Source organism: Trachinotus anak, unplaced genomic scaffold, assembly GCF_046630095.1.
Source record: "Trachinotus anak isolate AG129_WGS33_773 ecotype Australia unplaced genomic scaffold, CSIRO_AGI_Tana_v1 ptg000011l, whole genome shotgun sequence".
Classification (NCBI taxonomy): Eukaryota; Metazoa; Chordata; class Actinopteri; order Carangiformes; family Carangidae; genus Trachinotus; species Trachinotus anak.
The window spans coordinates 18,451,030-18,464,275 of NW_027273862.1; the positions used below are offsets into that span (position 1 = coordinate 18,451,030).

Sequence of the window (13,246 nt, forward strand, 5' to 3'; positions counted from 1 at the left end):
TGGTTCATAAATGTAATATCCTGTGATTTTCAGTCATATTAATACATCTGTTGAGTATTTACAGCACGGATTTTATGAATGTCCGATCGATTGTTGACCTCTTAGATATTAAGTAATTTAATACTTGCTCGTAAAAGAGGAACAACAAAGACGGGCAGTCCACCTTTATCACAGCTGGAAGAAGAAAAGACGTGCGGTAGTCCTGGCTGCAGGCTGTGGCTGGTGTTTTTGAGAGGTAAGGGGGTGTGTCTGTGTCCCATACGGGTATCTGCCTCGGAGAGACTGAGCAGAGGCGGGAAATGGCGCCTGGTAACACAACGGTGTGTCATTTCGAAGACGGCCCTTGAGTAGAGACACAGAAAAAGTCGGAACAGATCACGAAAACAACCACCTCTTCAGCTGTGATGGTGAATCGGTCTTGAGTCGTTATCTCCAGATACTGCGGGTCACTGTAAAGTAAGTCGGTAACGTTAATCAACCCGAGTCTTGCATTTGTCTTCTTTGGCTTGCGGTTTATGTAATGTTGGCTAACGACAGGATAAATATTTTCCTTCCCTGCCTATGCACATCTGTTAGCCCGAAGCAGATTTCTAGAAGGCTAGTTTAGGTTAACGCTATGCTATCTGTGCTAAGCTAGGTTGCATAGCTAAGTGCAGCTAAAACACGGCCTACCTCGGACCTGGCTAATTCCTGGTTGACTCGAGCAAATGTTAGGTTCCTACTCCTCTTTGTGATGAAACCATTAAACAAACGCTTGCTAGAATACGATTACAAAATTTAACAGTCTACATAGTGTTAAATATTGATCCGTTAACGTAAACTAACGTCAGGTAAAGTCCTCTAGCTTGCATTGAGGCAAACCTCGTCCAGACTGGCGTTCCACAGCTGAACTTTGCTGGCTTTACATTAGCCAGCTAATGCTGTCCTCAACATTTAATATCCTTCCAAGGGGTGCTAAGTTGTGCCTCCTTGTATACCACACATGCGAAATGAAATCTCGTCAATTGCACTGCTCGGTAAAGATAACGCTGACCGGATCAGCAGTGCATGTTGATAACGTTACTGTGTCAGCTATAGCTGTTTTGATTAACAATGTCTGATCAGTTTCATTGTCAAAACGCCGCAAACGTTAAACCTGTACGTAATTCGTATAGACAGTCCAGTCAAACCCCACAGGAAACTATACACTAGCCATCTAATTCATGTCCCCTGCCTTATTTCATTGTTTTAACCTTATTTCGCTCAACTTACAATGCCGCACTGGCTTGCTAACGGTAAGTTAGCCTGTTTGGGCTCGCCTTGTTGTAATGCTAACGCTACCGAGTGCCGGGTTGTAATGGTTTAACAGTGTCACGTTGTCTCTAGGTGCAATTTAAAATCTGATAGTGTTTAAAAGAAACTGTTCTTCGTAGACTCTACACACCTTCATAAACCCTGGCGCCTTACACACGACCTCCTGTAGTTCGCTTAGGTAGCGTTAGCTTAAACGAGCTAGCTGCTCGATTAGCTGTTAGTCGTGAATATGTAGTGCAACTTTTACAAACGTTGATTTGCGCTTTAATTAGCAACCGGGCCAGATGTGTTATGTGCTTTGATTTTATATTCTTCCATTGTGATATATGCGTTAGCCACTTCTTACGCCAGTTAGCTAACCTTATCCTCGGAGTAGTTTTTGCACAGTGGACGGGGCTGCAGGAAGGGCCTCGCTTGTTTCTCCACTGCGTCTGCTAGCAGGCTCTTACAGTCTCAGTGGCATGCATGTTCTTATTTCCCGCTCACTTGGTCGTACCTAGCTATGTGCACGATCCTTGTGTAGTGGGTGATTTCTCAGTAAGGAGGATGTTTAGCAGCTGTGGTGTTGCTGTCATGCCTGCCTTGGGGAGGTTTGATCACATAGTAACTAAATTTAACAGGCTCTTCATTTAGATTTTTATATAGCAGCAAAAGATGTTTTATATATACAATGCTTGAGGGCATGAAAGGAAAGAATGAAAAGAATACAAGAACAGCATAAAGTACAAGTGATTGCTATGATGTAGTAATATCTGTAAGAACAACACCTGTATGATAAACTTAATACATTACATGCAGAGTCTCATACAATAAAGAGTCAGGAAGAATACCAGTTTGCTGCATCTGAAGGTTTTTACATATTAGGTTTTGCGTTTAATAACACATGGGGCCAAATAGTTACAGTGTGAACTATTAATGCTCTCTGTAATGTGACAAGGGGAGGGTTTTAGAAATTATGGGGATATTTAAGAAAGAACCCTAATATTACATTAGCAGAAACAAGCTGTGGTCAGAAGAACACTATCAGATATATCGATTTGGGCCAACCTGTGGAATTTGGGGATTTGATCAGCAACGCTTAATACTGCAGTTTAAAATTTCCATGTTATTGAGTTAGCACATCTACGGTTTAAGCAAAAAAAGAAAGACAAGCTTCACCAACATGTTTATTAGAAGTGTTACTTCTATTTTGACAATTGAGTGCAAAAACTAGCAACACTGTAGTACTGTTTTTCCTGTGTTACATAGTCTAAGTGAAGCAAGTAAATAATTAATAGGGTAGTAGACAAAATAGTTTTTCAAGCAGGTTTTAACCAATTGAAATTAAATTAAATTAAATCCCTTGTCCAGGATTGGACAAGGGAAGTAAACCTAACTGTTTACCTTGTACAATAGTATTGTGATTAGTGCAGTATTGAAGTCGTATGATCTTAACAGAGTAGTATGTTACAGGCTAAGTTAATTTATTAAGGATGGTGTCAGTGTCAGTGATGTCTGTACCCAAATTAGAATTTGTTTTGGTTTTATGTTAAGCATTAAATGATTTCCAAAATCACAAAAGAATTAAGATAGATAAGATGTCAATAGCTGTTTTATTTCTTCCTCTACTTGCATTAGTCCAGTAGAAGAAAAATGTCCTTTCATAATTGAGTTGTCTCTCAACATGATGGAAATGAGTGGTGATTTCCCAAAGTTGCAATACCAAGGCATTTCGATCAAAGAGCTCCACTTTGATCCCCTCTAAAATAAACATGCACATGTTTATATTTAAATATAAATAAATTTATATTTATATTTAGTTTTATATTTTTCTAAAATGAACTTGGAGAATATATAAATCTTGAATATTAAATATTGAGACATTAGATTATCAACTTAAAAGCAGTATTATTGAATCTCTTCACAAAAGTGTTTGTTTGGCTGATGTTTGACATTGACATTTATTCAATACTCTGAGCTGTCACAACTTCAGGCTTGTTCCATTTTTCCCGCCTGAGACTGTGACCATGTACTTGGATGCTGTTAAAGTGCTTATTTGTATTATTGTTTCCATGTGATTGAGCAACAGTACATTCATTGATACACCCCTGTGTAAATGTAAAGCAGATGTAGTGAAGGACGTTTACAGTATGTGAGATCTACAGCGTGTATTGTGAAGGTGCTATTGTGTGTTTCGGCTTCCTGACAGGTTGTGGATATGTCCGGACACATTTGCAGCCAGCTGCTGTTACGTAAGCGCAAAGGGCTGGCATGCTTGACTGACAATTTGTGTTGACTGTGAATAGTTTTTAGTTTTCCCTGTATGTACTTGAGGACAACGCTGACCAATTAAATCCCTCAGCTTTGGAGAACAAGGAATGTATTTCCTTAAGAAAAGTTTTGGGTCAAATTAGCCACATTATAAAATTTTGTCAGTGCCTATTGATTTCAGTTTCTGTATTTTACTTAAACATTAATCCTGCGTGCACATTGTTAATAGTAGGGAGTGTTTGTAGAACGATGGAAGTAAAGCCAGCTGTGACTGCCGTGATCCACTGTGATGTAAGTGAAATGGGATCTTGAATGCATCCAGATGTTGGCAGAAAATGCACCAGTATTACTCCAGTACTCATAGATCCATCCCACAGACTTATCCAACAGTTCAGGCCATTAGAACAACCTGTTTGTCCACCTTAACAATTGACCATTTGCTGAAATTTGTTTCCATGACCGTGCACAGTTAAAATTATTTCCCATCTCTCCTCCTTCTGTCTTTCCAAATGTCTGATTTTCTAAAACAGCCTTACATGTGACTGCTAAAACAATGAGGCTGAGAATGCGTAAGGCGTCTCAGCAGCCGAACCCCAGTGTGGCAAGCCGCCCGTCCCGGACCAAGCGGAGGCATTCAGAAGTAGAAGAGGACACGCCTACCAGTGGAGGGAGGGGCTTGTTCTCGACCATCAAAAAGTTCATCAGAGGAAATGCTGTTAAGGTAACTACCTCTATGATCACATCAAATGATCTTGCTTTTTAATTGAGTTCAACCCAAATGAGAGTGGTGCCCCTTCTGGAGGCCCTGAAATTTGGTAGTTGAAGACAAAGTTGTCCTTCTCTTGTCAGTGTGTTTTGCTTAACAGCGTTACCTAAGCTTTTTGCCACTTCTCCATTTTAAAACTGTACTTAGTCTGTGCTTTCCAGGTCTGTTGAGTTAAATACAGTGTTTCTTGGTGCAGAGTGTCATGTTTCCCAAGAAATGTCTGGAGGAATGCAGCAGCTTGTCTGAGAACTCGGACTCGGGTCTAATTTTAGCTTTTGGCTCACTGAGTCGGTGTGCAGGGACAGGAGGTAGTAACAAGTGGAAAAGTCAACTCGGCTAAAACAAGCTTTTCCTCTGGAAAGACACGGGGGATTTTTCATGTTTTTACATAATATTGTTACTTCATGGTCCATCCTGTATTTCCTCATTAAGTCTTAATTTACTGCCTTAACTAAAGTTTTAACTTACTGCCTCTTAATTAAAGTTTTTACTGCCTATCGGTATCTATTGTTGAACTCCCAAGTGAACAATGAAATCTTTTACATTGTCACTAGTCTTCTGCCTAGTCTTGACCATTGAGATCTTAAGGCCCCTGTAAACTGTGTGACAACGGTGAGCTTGAACGTTCATTTCATGTTGTACCTTGCAAGATAGTTGTAATTAAGTTGCAATTTGTGTCAAACTACACAATATTAATAGCAAATCAGTGCAATTAATTTCTGGTGAATTGTAGTGCTATGATGTCACAGGAAAGAACACCACTCATGCTACACTTTTTCATTAAAGAAAAAAAAAGCACACTTTACAAAGTTCTGCGACATGTCTCGCCATGATCTGATTTGATTTGTAGGCATAGGTCCCTAAATTTCGATCACCATCAGAATTTTGACACTTGGGCTTCAAAGTTTTCAATCAGCCATTGGCAGATGTGTCTCACAGTGCAGTCGAGAACCACACCTTTTCTTTCACATTCGTCAGCCTTTCTCTGAAACAGCCCAAAATTATATAGAGTTTAGGGGCTTTTAGTAGTTTTTTTAAATGTGCATGTCATGATTGTTTTTAGCCATTGATTACAACTGTTTACTGTATTATGTGTTGTCTCCCACAGGTGGAGCAGGAAAGCCCAGCCAAGAAGACACGCCTCCACTGTGATGTGGACAACAACCTAATCACATCCACCACCCCAAACACCAACACCCCCCGCAGGACTATCAGCAGGGTTGGAAGGAGAGGCTCCATCAATGGACGTGAGTAGTGCTCCAAGAAAAAAGATGATCACTAGTTTTTATTAGGGGTCCAAGCCCATGGGGACTGGGGGCCACACATGCAAAGCAGCGTGGCTCCCGGTACGAGTGGTGCTGGAAACCCTACTGTAATCACTAACATTTTTATTATCATTATAATTTTTTTTATCTTTCTGCTGGTAAAAGTGGCACGGCAGAATACACCGTAAAACATATTTAAGTAAAATTTTAAGGGGTGGCATAGAATCAAGGAAAGCCTGTAACTCCCAGATTGCACATTGCACATTCAAAAGCTCTACATGCACACATTCCTGAATTTAGCGTAATGTTATGATATAAGCCCATTTATGCCTTTTTTTTTTTTAATTGCGGAAAATATGCAAGACATACTCTTTCAAACTCCTCCTTGGCATTCAGTCTGATCTGCACAAAACTTTGCACATAGAATCTATGGGCTCTTATGATCAAAAGTTTGTTCATTCATTCATTCAGTAGTCATACTGCTTCGCTGTGTTCCATTTACCTTGGAAGCTGGATGTCGGAGGTTGGAATGATGTCACACCTGAGTTGATCGCTTTGCAGTACAAGCCGGAAGCCTGTGATTGTAGATTGCTTGCTTGTTTATAACAAGGCATTACATGGTATTTTGCATATACAGGCACCGTTACAACATGTCCACAGGTTGAATTTGGACAGTACTGTGTGTACACTGATTTAATGATGTAAATAAGTCAGAAGTGCTAATAAACAGTTTATTACCACAGATTTCACTACTGTTGATGTGTAGAGCACATGTCGGGCTTGGTGAGGATCCTCCAACTTCAGGGGGTGCTCTGCTTGAAATTTCAGCTGGAACACACCACTGTACTTTTAGGGATTGAGTGAGGGGACGGTGCTAACCATTGCACCACTGTTCATACCTTCTTGCAGGTTGAGTTTTCCACTAGTCTCTATTAACTCTAAAATTTGTCACTTCTTCTCAACAGAGGCAACCAATCATGACAGGAGTAAGGAGAAGCCCAATGGCAGTCTGGAGGAGACAACAGCCGTTGAGGTGCCCACCAGCCCTCCCAGAACCACCCTTCTTGGGACCATCTTCTCCCCAGTTTTCAACTTCTTCTCACCAGCTAAAAATGGTAAGCAGACCCTCAGGTAGCCTGTTCATGGCGAGCGTCATAAACAGAGACCATCAAAGCTATTGTGTATGGCTAGTGAGCTCCTGCAGAATCTTAGCAACACTGATGTGCTGTCAGGCTGCTCTCCAGTTCTGTGTTAGTGCTTGATCACATTCGTTCTCATATGTTGATATTCCTCCACTGTAGTACAACGCCTCTTTGTTGTATTTGTATTTCAGCCTCCTCTGGTTCTGACTCTCCAGACCAGGCACTGGAGGCAGAGGAGATAGTCAAGCAGCTGGACATGGAGCAAGCTGTGGAGACACCCACCAGCACAGCCACATCCACACAGGAACTGTGTGCCACCACTAACTTTTACTCTAGTGTATCACAGCTGCCACCTCTGCGACCTCCCCACATCCCCGAGGTACCTCCCACTGCAGGGGAGGGAGAGCTTGTTGCAGATGCCGACCTTCCACCCCTTACAGGTAGATACCACAGCTAAGAAAACATGATTTTGAAATGTTAATAATAACAATAATAATAATAATAATAAAGTAAGTTAATTTAACATCTTGTTCCTCTTGTGGTCCAAGCTCCAGGCTGCAGTCCAGATATGGCATATGTGGACTCTCCTCCCACTGCAGTACCACCAGAGGCTTCCTATGAGGAAGACTGGGAAGTCTTTGACCCGTGAGTGAAACACTGCATCATCATAAAATTCTTAGTCCTATAGCCACACCACACTGAACAGATTTTACAATAAAACCCAAAATAAGGATATTTGGAAAGTAAAGGGTAGTGGGATAGTTTAACCAAGCTTGTGGGAGAAGCAAGGGATAGGACAAATGTTGAAAGTTGGGTTACTTTCTGCAAATGGAGCCATTGTTTATAGCAAAGTCAGACATTTGATTTGACCAAGTCAAAGCTAACATTAAGGCAAACAATATCTGGACAAAAACCTGACACCCTAACCTACAATAATGCAGCAAGTTTGACCCATCTGTTAAAGTTTCCATTTTGACAAAATATAAACAGGACATTTGTCAGTGACAGCAGGCTTTTAATTGTGGGTACAATCCAGAGGCACCAGGTATGATGACTCTGGGTGAATTAAAAAAAGGCCCCAAATCAGGATGTCTTAATTAGTTATTATACTGAATACAGATTGAATACAAGTTGATCCAGTTCCACACTGTGCTTTAAGTTAACTATCAAATCCATTTCTGTGAAACTTGTTGGTATTCCACTTCCACTACTTAGAATGCCATGGTTTAAATTGATGTTTTAATTGATGGGCTTTATGGGATGTTTTGATTTGTAGGTATTTCTTCATCAAGCACGTCCCTCCACTGACAGAAGAGCAGCTCACTCGTAAGCCAGCCTTGCCACTGAAGACACGCAGCACACCTGAATTCTCTCTGGTCCTAGACCTGGTCAGTTGTAGTGTACAACAAATATATTTTTCTTTATTTGTTTTATTGTTATTTTTGATGCCGATATTTGAAAAGTTTTGCAGCAGTTTCTTTGTTTTCTTCTGTAGGATGAAACATTGGTTCACTGCAGTTTAAATGAGCTGGAGGACGCAGCACTTACCTTCCCAGTTCTCTTTCAGGATGTCATTTACCAGGTAAGTGCTGCCTTACAGGACTGTTTCCCTTAGTTCTTTCCACTAGAGGGGGCTAAAGTCACATTTCCAAAAAGCCTTAAGTGAAGGATTGTGTACTTGCAAAGATACACAAGCTTGGCATAGATTTGGGGAACTATTCCATTAACAGACATACCAAAAGAAATATTTTTTTAATAGGATTAACCCTTGAAATACTTCTAATCTTTTGTGGTGATGATCTGCATTTAACCTTGTCATGTATTGATCCTAAATGATTGCTTACCTGCGGTCTGCTATCATGTGCAGGTTTATGTTCGCCTGAGGCCTTTCTTTAGAGAGTTTCTGGAACGCATGTCTCAAATCTATGAGGTAAATATAACCTGGCTACTCCAGTTAATAAATCCTAATTGCACCAGATTAGAAGAATTTGACCTTTATCTTCTTCCTTTTCTAGATCATCCTTTTTACAGCCTCAAAAAAGGTGTATGCAGACAAACTGCTCAACATCTTGGATCCTAAAAAGCAGCTAGTGAGGTACGGTGTGTTGTCAGTCTTTTATAGTTACACAACAAACTCAAAAGCTGATGAAAGCCTAAATGAAAAGGGGTCAAGCTCAAGAAGCACCATGTATAGCATTGGCGCTAACATATGCAGTTTCTGAATTATTGAATTGATCTTGTCAGTGATTGATTTTTAATTTTTCTTCTCCTGCGTCTTTCCTTTCATCCCCTACTGAAACTGTAGACACAGGTTGTTTCGAGAGCATTGTGTTTGCGTCCAGGGAAACTACATCAAGGACCTCAATATCTTAGGCAGAGATCTGTCAAAGACCATCATCATCGACAATTCACCACAAGCCTTTGCATATCAGGTGAACATCTAAATAAAAACTTGGTTATCTAGGTAACGACAAATATGAGTAATTGTAATTTTCTTTATGCAATTGAATTGAGCAAAATTTTTAGTTTTATGTTTATGCTCAGAGTCCTGCTTTGGAAATACAGATTTTGGCCACAAATGACAGAATTTAACACAATTATATAACACAACAAAATTTTAACTTGCTGCAACTCAATGCAGATTCTGTGTGCTCAACTGATGATTATCAACCAAACTCCAGCCTGGTGTCTGTGCTTAGTCATTTGGCTCCCATTTGGCTTTTCCCACATTGTGAAAACCCAGAATGTTTTTTTCCCCACAGTGTCATGTGCTGCTTTGACTAATTACCACGAAGCATGCACAGGACACTGATTAGTCACTGCTGAGCTGAATCAGCTGCAGGTTACGTCAAATTATTTACCAGATGACCAGATCTTTTAATAGTACCCTATTAGATATATGGCATTTTCTGTGTGATAAAGCTCCTCAGCTTGTTTACCCTGAAGTTTAATATATTTCATAAAAGCATATTAGTTTATTCTGAGAAATTTCACCTGTCCAATCACTTTAATAACTTTGAAGGAATTTGATTGTAATTTGGAGTTGTGGTTTCAGTTCTCTAATCATACTGGAGAGACCCATTTCAGGTTAGTTAAAAATAGAAAGATGTTACTCATGTGATGGCAATTGACGTGTATTTTTTGTTTTGTTTTCGTCCTGAAAGTTGTCCAATGGGATTCCCATTGAGAGCTGGTTCATGGACAAGAATGACAATGAGCTGCTGAAGCTGGTGCCCTTCCTGGAGAAATTGGTTGAGATGGTAAGATGTCGTACACCTCAGAAGTTAATGTTGGACCTATTACAGCAGCTACATCAGAGTAATGTTTTACCATTGCACTTAAAGTAATCTAATTGGTTCTTTAATCTCCTCATGTCATGGTTCTTCTGCTTACTGAACTCGTCAGAATGAGGATGTGCGGCCGCACGTTCGGGAACGGTTCCGGCTTCACGACCTGTTGCCTCCTGATTGAACTGGACCACAGTCTCTCAGAACGGGACAACATGAAAAAACTGAAAACAACATGCGTGTAAAAAGCCCTTCTTTGGATTACAAACTACAACATTGCCATTACTGTTAAAATTTTAGCCTTTTTCCCATTTTTGTTTGTTTTTTTTTTTTGTTTGTTTTTAAATCCGCCATTGCTTTTTAAAAAACTTCAAAAGAAAAACGTTTTTAAAGATCCGGGTGACATTTTCTAATGATGTAAATGTATAGATGAAACTAAACACACTATGAACAAGCCCAGGTAGACTCCTCTTTTTGACTGACTCTCCAGCTGTGGAACAGGATATCGTCTCCACACTAAATTCTGAAGTCTTGGTGCTGGTTTAGTGGTTATGAAAATGCCACCTGGTAAAGAGGAACTCCACCCTGACCGAGTCCCTGAACCCCAACCAACCCCTGGTGCTCACGCTGTTGACACTGATGAATAACGACACTCTGTGGCTACAGGCGGTTTTCAGCAGGAATGACTGGCCTGTAAATCGATCTGTGCATGTGTGTATGTTTACTCCTAGCCACACACACACACACACTCACTGATTAGGTGTTTGGCAAGCCTACAATCTGTAGCCTTTAAAATCATATGCATTCCTCCGTAGCTGAGTCAAGTTTCTATTGTTGGTTGCAGTTTTTTTTCTGGTAAAACTGGTGTTTCATTGTTTAAAAAAAAAAAGTAACATATTCAAAATGTTTTACTTCTGTTTGTAAGATATGATATTTTAAAAGTGGTCATGTAAGTTTTATTGTAAGCCTTTTTCCTATTAGGAGAACATGGTTGCATATTGAGTCCACTGCATAGTAAAATGAAATGGAATTAATCCAGGACTTTAAGTATAGTTTGTTCTCGCTCTAACAAATAGAGGTTTAAATCAGTGTGTTGGCTTCACTGTGGACACAACATGGCTCCTTAATTAAATGTTAGGATTAAGAATCTTGTTACCTGTAAATCTGACATTGTAAAGGTCTGAGGGCATTCATTTTCAAAGTGATATGTGTCAATGTTAACCTTTCTTTAATAATAGTATTTGATTTGTCATTTGTCTATAATCAGTATTGTCTTTTACTCCTAATCAAGTATTCTGGCTAAATCAGAATTCTGTTTCTTTTAGCTGTGGCGTGTAATTTGATGGCTATGTCAGTAGCATTATGACTAATGTAGCACATCTCTGCCAGTGTGTCATGAAGTCTGGCCATGATATACATCTATGGCCAGACCCTGTACCAGCCATATCTGGCACCAGCAACATACTGTTTTAACTGTCAGCTTCATTGACTGCCCCTCTACCTGTCTGTTTCATACTTTGTACTTTTAAGCTTTTTTTTTTTCTTTTTTGTATAGCACAGTTTAAAGCATTGTGTTTAAGAACGGTAACTATATGAATGTGTTTCTGCCTGACTTCAGCCTGGACACTCAAGCCAAACTGACATTTTACCCCACTGTTGTTTCAACTTAATTTATTTAATAGTGAGACAAACAGTAGGCAGACATGTAGATGTTACATTGGCATCCTGACAAGCCTAAACCTGCGAGGTAAAGACAGAAAGATCAAATGCCTGTCAGTCAAAAAAAGGCCAAACCCTTAAGAGTCAACTTGAACCTTTGTGACAATTTGGCATGCATTGTTGAACTTTTTACAGTTCTTGTTCAGTTTGAATCAAAGTGCATTTTATGTTAAAGCAAATGTGAGTGTTTGGATTTGTCTGGGTTGCTTGTACAGTGCCATACGATTTCACTCCTCACAAGCCCCCCCCCCCCCCCAAAAATGGTTAGATGGAAAGAGACAATCAGACCTCAAAGCTCTGCCGATACTGAAACCTGGAGACACCCACCCTGCCCCTCATTTATTTTTTTCAGTGTGCAGTCTATGTTGTGTACTGTGACCCCCCCCACCACTCCCCACGAGTAAATATGCCAGGTGAATCCTGCTGTGCTCTGCACAAACAACGCCTGCTACCCGCTTAACACAGGTTCTGTTCAGAGATGGTTTCCCGCCTGACTTTGCCTTTTCTAACCAGACATTAGTAACTCTCCAGAAATTAGAATTAGTTTGTGTTCAAGTAAAATTGTTACAGGGCACAATTGTTTACTCTGACGTAATGTTATGAGTACACATGTCCAGACTATGAATGTAAATTGTACATGGGGTGAAGTTTTAAGTATTTTTCCAAATTCCTTGCTGTGTTCTCCCCTCATCAAGTAGAGCAAATAGATGAGGATGGATGCCAGCTCACATCTGCCAGTCAGATGTTGAAGAGGAGGCAAGAACAATGTTGCATGGAAGAGGAAACATGTCTTGAGGTCCCAACATAGTAGTTCCCTCCCTTTCCCCCATGACCTCTCACCATCCTGACTGCCACCGTTTAGTATGCAAGCCTCACCTGGAGTGTGCGATATAGCCCAGGTGTGCTCGTCCACTCAGTGGGCAGTGTTGATTATCACTAGTGGCTTGTTTGTGAAGGATGTGTGGGAGGCATTTGATACTTTTAATCCAGCTCGTTTTTATGTGCATTACCAGTTTATTGTACACTTGAGTGTTGTACAATACATGCAGCTTCATGTTTAAAAAAAAAAATCCTTAAAGTAAGGAAAAATTTTTGTATTTTTGATTTCAAAAGGCATGTCATATCTACTTTTTAAATGTATTAATGAAGATTTAACTTTACATCAAATGGAGTGTTTTTTTTTCTTAAAAATATCTGTATGTTTAGTTTAGCGCTATGTCACTGAACTGTTAAATTTAGCATGTAGAGAATAGGCCTACAGCTTGCTTTGTGGGAAAGTCCTGAATTAAATTTTATTCATGGCACTTTTTCTGCAGAAAAAAAGCAACCGTGTTAATGATTTTTTTTTTCCAATATCCGTTAAGCCATTTTACTTGCAAGAACTGCTATTTGTGCGGAAGATGTATTTAAAAATGTTTTAAGACATCTTTGTTAGCCGTCAGGCTATGCTATTGTAAAGTGTATATACAGTTACATTGAATTTCTGAAACAAAGTTTTAAAGTTAAAACCCTCTTGCATACCCA

The 13,246-nt window shown here is 39.9% G+C and overlaps 1 protein-coding gene across 1 annotated transcript; it reads left to right on the forward strand.

Annotated features, from left to right (window-relative positions):
* Positions 1 to 47: 47 nt before the first annotated feature.
* ctdspl2b (CTD (carboxy-terminal domain, RNA polymerase II, polypeptide A) small phosphatase like 2b) lies at positions 48 to 13,233 on the forward strand. Its single transcript, XM_071488673.1, has 13 exons — positions 48 to 456; positions 4,074 to 4,264; positions 5,418 to 5,556; positions 6,540 to 6,689; positions 6,908 to 7,156; positions 7,265 to 7,361; positions 7,993 to 8,104; positions 8,212 to 8,298; positions 8,584 to 8,646; positions 8,732 to 8,811; positions 9,022 to 9,148; positions 9,881 to 9,976; positions 10,122 to 13,233. The coding sequence occupies exons 2-13, from the start codon at positions 4,097 to 4,099 to the stop codon at positions 10,185 to 10,187; spliced, it is 1,434 nt and encodes a 477-aa protein (XP_071344774.1). The 5' UTR covers positions 48 to 456; positions 4,074 to 4,096; the 3' UTR covers positions 10,188 to 13,233.
* The last annotated feature ends 13 nt before the right edge of the window (positions 13,234 to 13,246 follow it).

Excerpts from the sequence above, each read along its gene's own strand:
- ctdspl2b (XM_071488673.1), top strand. The coding sequence starts at position 4,097 with ATGAGGCTGAGAATGCGTAAGGCGTCTCAGCAGCCGAACCCCAGTGTG. Across the intron at positions 7,157-7,264 it reads CGACCTTCCACCCCTTACAG|CTCCAGGCTGCAGTCCAGAT; the intron begins GTAGATACCACA and ends TTGTGGTCCAAG. Across the intron at positions 9,977-10,121 it reads TGGAGAAATTGGTTGAGATG|AATGAGGATGTGCGGCCGCA; the intron begins GTAAGATGTCGT and ends TGAACTCGTCAG.